The 5,164-nt window shown below is 36.2% G+C and overlaps 1 protein-coding gene across 1 annotated transcript in view; it reads left to right on the top strand.

Moving 5' to 3' along the window:
- Nucleotides 1-4,699, top strand: part of MTMR6 (myotubularin related protein 6) — a gene marked incomplete at its 5' end in the record, with an annotated part of 14,306 nt that extends 9,607 nt beyond the window's left edge. Inside the window, 5 exons of the mRNA XM_010289099.1 lie at nucleotides 335-384; nucleotides 1,163-1,363; nucleotides 2,068-2,202; nucleotides 2,282-2,408; nucleotides 4,241-4,699. Of these exons, the coding sequence (XP_010287401.1) occupies nucleotides 335-384; nucleotides 1,163-1,363; nucleotides 2,068-2,202; nucleotides 2,282-2,408; nucleotides 4,241-4,501 (774 nt within the window). The remainder of the gene's footprint in view (nucleotides 1-334; nucleotides 385-1,162; nucleotides 1,364-2,067; nucleotides 2,203-2,281; nucleotides 2,409-4,240) is intronic.
- Nucleotides 4,700-5,164: the final 465 nt, after the last annotated feature.

A 5,164-nucleotide genomic window follows, 5' to 3' on the forward strand; every position in this document is an offset into this window, starting at 1 on the left:
AATTTTTCCTGTACCCTGCGATTTTTTTTGCAAGTTGGTTGATACTTGTGAAGTCCTACAACATTAGTATGCTTAAAGTGAGCCTAGCCTAACAGCAGTTATCTGATTGTCAACTTGCTAAACTTTTTTACTAGTTTTAGATATGTGCTTTGAGAATCTCTTGTGAAAGACTTCCAAGAAAATAAAGGAACTACAAAGTGACAAATAGTTACTCCTACTGTAGTTTGACTCAAATTTAAAATAAAATATATTGATAACCTATGAGGTAATAGTACAGATGTAAGATTAAGTAACATTCTACATGATATTTTGGTGTTTTTTTTTTACCCTCTAGGTCTTGATAGAGAAAGATTGGATCTCTTTTGGGCACAAGTTCTCTGACAGGTAGTTCATTCTTCCAAATGTATGCAGTGAACTGAGCTAAGTATTCTTAAAAACAAAAGACAACTTGTGACTATTAAACTACTGCAGTGTTTCTAGAAATTTTGCAATGAGTAAGCTATTTTCAGTAGACAGTGCACTTTGTTGCCATTTATTCAAATACCTATTGGATAATAGATTTATACTATAGACATAAATTTCTTGTGCTACTGGTGCCTCACTCAAGATGTTGATGACTGCAGCTAGGTCTTCACATATGCATAGACAGTTGCAAAATGAGTCTACAGCTACATCCCAGCCATTTAGGCGATGTAAAACACTTAGTTTTGATAACTTTAAAAATTATTTTATGTTTACTTTTAATGATGAAGTCACACCTACCTTTAGAAGTCCTGTATGTTAAAGAGTTCTGTTTTTTCCCTTGATCTGCCTATCTTCAGCTAAGACAATAGCCTTGCTGCTATTTACTGCTTATTAATTTGCTTTTAGGTGGTATACTCCAGATGTCGACTATGGAAGTAATAGACACAAAGGAACTTAACTGTCTTATGTAGCTCTTCTGTACTGAATACAGATGTGTGATTACTTACAAGTCTGAAAAATACATTAAATATAGACTTATTTCTATTCAAAAATTGCCCCAGTTCTCAAAGTTACGTGCTTAGTCTCCAGACCAAAGTTAGTGTCAAATTAATGTGCTGTCATTTAAAAGCAAGTGCAGCTAAAACTTTCTTTGATTTATAACTTAAATTGGTTTCAATCTATTTATGGAATCTTTCAGGTGTTGTCAGCTGGATGGTGATCCCAAAGAGATCTCGCCAGTGTTCACCCAGTTTTTAGAAAGTGTGTGGAATCTGACTGAGCAGTTTCCACAAGCCTTTGAATACAATGAAGCTTTCCTCCTTCAGATCCATGAACATGTCCATTCATGCCAGTTTGGTAACTTCCTTGGAAACTGCCAAAAAGAGCGAGAAGAACTAAAGTAAGCAGACATATTGTAATGTGTCTTTTGTTTATTCTGGCAGGCTAAGAACTCCTGTGAATGATCTTCCTAATTTTAGGCTCTGAATAGAAATAGAGACAGGATTGGTAGTACTGAATATTATGTTGAACTGCATCAAGTAACAGCAGTGCTTCTCGTGCTTTTGCATGCTGAAGACAGTCTCTCTAATTCTGGGAGAAAATCCCATGTTCATTTTCATAGAGAAAGTTAAGGCTTCTTTCTCCTCCCACTTTTTCCTCCCCCCCTAAAAATAGGTAAGCTTAAGTTTAGGAGTATCACTTTGTTTCCTCCCCCAATCTATTTTTAGGTAACAATAAAATTCTTGCCTGCTCGAGACTGTCAGTTAGAAATATTAATAGGATGTCTCCTAATGCTTTCAGTTGAAAAACTTCTGTAAAGTTTTCATCAGTTCTTCTTTGTCTCAAATTGTGTCTTAAAAGCATTTTATTGCAGCTAGGCAAAACTTGCACAGCATAAACAGTAGTACTTCTAAAACGAATAGTTCTATCCAATATTAACATATGCTGGGAGGAAGCTGATTTTTACTAAGAGCTTTTAATTCAAGATTTATAAGTATATCTAGTAACTTAAAAAAAAAAGTTAAGATTGATTATGTTGAGTTGAACAGCTTCTGGTTTTTGCTTGCAGTCAGTGTCTTAACCTTGATCTCTTCTTGCTTTAAGATTAAAAGAGAAGACATATTCCTTGTGGCCGTTCCTTCTGGATGAAAGAAAGAAATACCAGAATCCTCTGTATAATCCAGACTTTTCTCCAGAACTAACTCTTTTGGAGCCTAATACAGTATCATTCAATTTTAGGTACGTTTAAATCATATACAATATCTTTACTTCAATTTTGTCTTTGTCCTGAGTAGTCAAAAATGTCTGCTTCATGCAGGTTTTGGAGAAATATGTACCATCAATTTGATCGAAGTATGCATCCCAGGCAGTCTGTGTTCAATCTTATAATGAACATGAGTGAACAAAATAAACAACTGGAGGAAGACATTAAAGAACTGGAAGCTGTAAGTATTGCAAAATCAGTTTGTGTACTTGTGACTTGTTCTTCAAATTCACATTTATAGTCCGTAATAATGCTGCTAGCTTTCACGTGAATGTCACTACTGCCTAGTACTTATTCTGTGTAATGTTGACTTTGACTTTGTATGCTTCCATACTGAATGCTAGATCATGCAGCCAGTGTTTTGCTCTTAGACGCAATTTATTTTGCTGCACTGATGAACTGTATTATGTAAAAGTGCTCCTACTATCAAAGCATTACTGAAGATGGCTTAATGTAGGTTAAATTTATGTGAAACATATCTTAGGTAACAGGGTACCCATCCTAGCTACAGCTGTGTTGCTAAACCAAGGAGACTGAAAATGTTTTATTTCCATTATAGCTACTGAAATGGAAGCAGTAAGTATTGTCCTTCTTTTAACTTCATATGCAGGGGCATGCTGTTGTAAGTGACCATAATTATGGGGCATATACATTGTAATATTTATTTGAAGACAGGGCTAAATCCAGAGATCATATTTCTATAAATGACTTCTAGGTGCTACAGTAAACAGCCAGGAAAGATTGAAGAGTGCATCTCACTCTATTCTAGTATGACTTAATCAGTGGCTTTTAAATGATAATCCATTATAGTCATTGAAGGTGCTGAAACTTCAGAATAATATCTTTTAAGAAATGCAAAAGTTTTTTCTAATTTTCAGTTTTATTTCTTTGTGTGGCTAGAAATGCTAACAACTCCTGTATGTTATGTCGGGAAGTACAACTTTTCTAGGAGAAAAGATTTTATTAAACTGATCCTACTGTAATGTAATGAATGCAGGTCACTTAAACTCTTTCAAATCTTAATTGGATATTTAAAAGTCTTTATATGATTGAAACAGCAAGATGAAAACTCAAGATGAAGAATAAGCAAGATGTAAAGTGAAGTCTCAGTTTTGAATTTTCTAGAACCTTGTTCCAAGGTGTTAACTTCACCTGAGCCCACATTTCTTACTTGAGTGATGAAGAGATGTAGTTGTTTGAAATCTTGGTGTAGACTTTCCTACTGCTGTTTCAATCTTCACAACGTTGGGATCAAGAGACACCAAAGTTTTCTGGGCTCAGTCACAGTTCTAATAGAGTACAAACACATGAACAAAAAAAAATCACTTCAGTTAACTAGTTCAAGCTCCCAGTTACTGGGTGATATTGTTTGAACTAAAAAAAAAAAAAACCTCACAAAAAAACCCCACCACCTTAATCCAGATCTTTCACCTTCTCTTGCTCAGTGCTTGCAGGGTAGGTCTTTTCCTCCATCCCTGCTTTCTAGTTGACATCTTTTAGTGTATTCCTGCATTTGAACAAACAGGCATTTTTCAGATCTAAAGGAAGAGTCTTTTAGCAGGTTTTTAGGAAGGACTTAAGGGCTTAGATATGAAACTGTTCTTTGTCTTAATTTAAGAGACTCGTGGTCTACTGCAAGCACCCTGCTTGCCTGTTTTCTTCTGCCTGTACTCCAGAAAATATTCCCATCTTAATAGCAACCAGACAAGGGGCAAGCCTGGAAGAACCTCTCCTTCTCTATGAACATTGGCAGGCAACCTTCCTGCATTCTACTTAGCTGTAAATTTTAAGTGTGTAGTGCTTGTAGCATCTGCTGTAAACTGTGGGGGGAAATGCTTTATCCAGTGGCCTAACATTTCATAATACTGTTACATATGTAACCTAGCGTGTGTAATAAGGGTTCTGCAGATGCTGGGTTGGCCAGCAAAAGAAGCAGATTCACTTCCTTTCAAAGCAGAATATTATCAGTAAAGCAGTTATACTCACTGTTAGTAACTGTTCTCCATATTTCAGAAAATAAAGCGGAAAAATGGGCAGTCAGATGCAGTCCTTGTGAAGGAGCATCAGCAGTCTGCTCATGCTGCACCCGTGGCACTGAAGACCCCTCCGTGCTTCAAGAAAGAGCAGCCACTGATCCCTGTGAATGATGCTGTAAGAACTATAGAGGGCAGCAACACAGCAGACAATCGCTACAGTGAATTTGTGTCAGAGTTCTCGAAAGCTGAGCCTGCTGTTGTCAGCTTGGAGTACGGAGTGGCCAGGATGACCTGCTAATTAAAATCCAGCACTGTGCTGCTCTTCCAGACTGATTGCATTGAGAGGGATTATTTTGAGGTTGGGTCTGTGCTGCATGACCAAAACATGATTTGTATATTGGCAAGTTTTGTTAACGTAAGACTAGAACAGCATGTTAGTTGTCAAGTGTTTGCTGTTCCTTTAAGAAAAAAAGATGTAGTTGTGTTTTAAAAGAAATAGGGCATTTGATAAGTAGTGACTAAAAATCAAGGAATGGTATGTCTTTGGACTTAAGTCAGTTTGCACTAAATTGATTAAAACTAATATTTCTTTATTCAGTATAGGAAAACACAGGTTGTCTTTCACAAGCTGATTTTATTTGGGCAAGAAAACTTGAGCATTCTATTTTAAGACTGAAGCTACATGTGTATATCACATATGATATGAATATGTATACCCTTGTTTAATGTCACCCAGTAATAACTTTCAGTGTAAGTGCCATGGATAAGTACCATATATTTCAAATCATAAATAGCTGGCCTTAAACCCGTCAGGTCATTGATATTGTTGTCCTTTGCTATTGCAGTTTACCTGGCTCTGTTTACATTGTATTTGCTCAAATTGGTATTTCCTTGAAACAGGACTGAATATAAGGAATGAACCATGCTTAAGCTGGCACAGCCTTTTGGCAAATAGCTATAT

Source organism: Phaethon lepturus, unplaced genomic scaffold, assembly GCF_000687285.1.
Source record: "Phaethon lepturus isolate BGI_N335 unplaced genomic scaffold, ASM68728v1 scaffold17926, whole genome shotgun sequence".
Taxonomy (NCBI): domain Eukaryota; kingdom Metazoa; phylum Chordata; class Aves; order Phaethontiformes; family Phaethontidae; genus Phaethon; species Phaethon lepturus.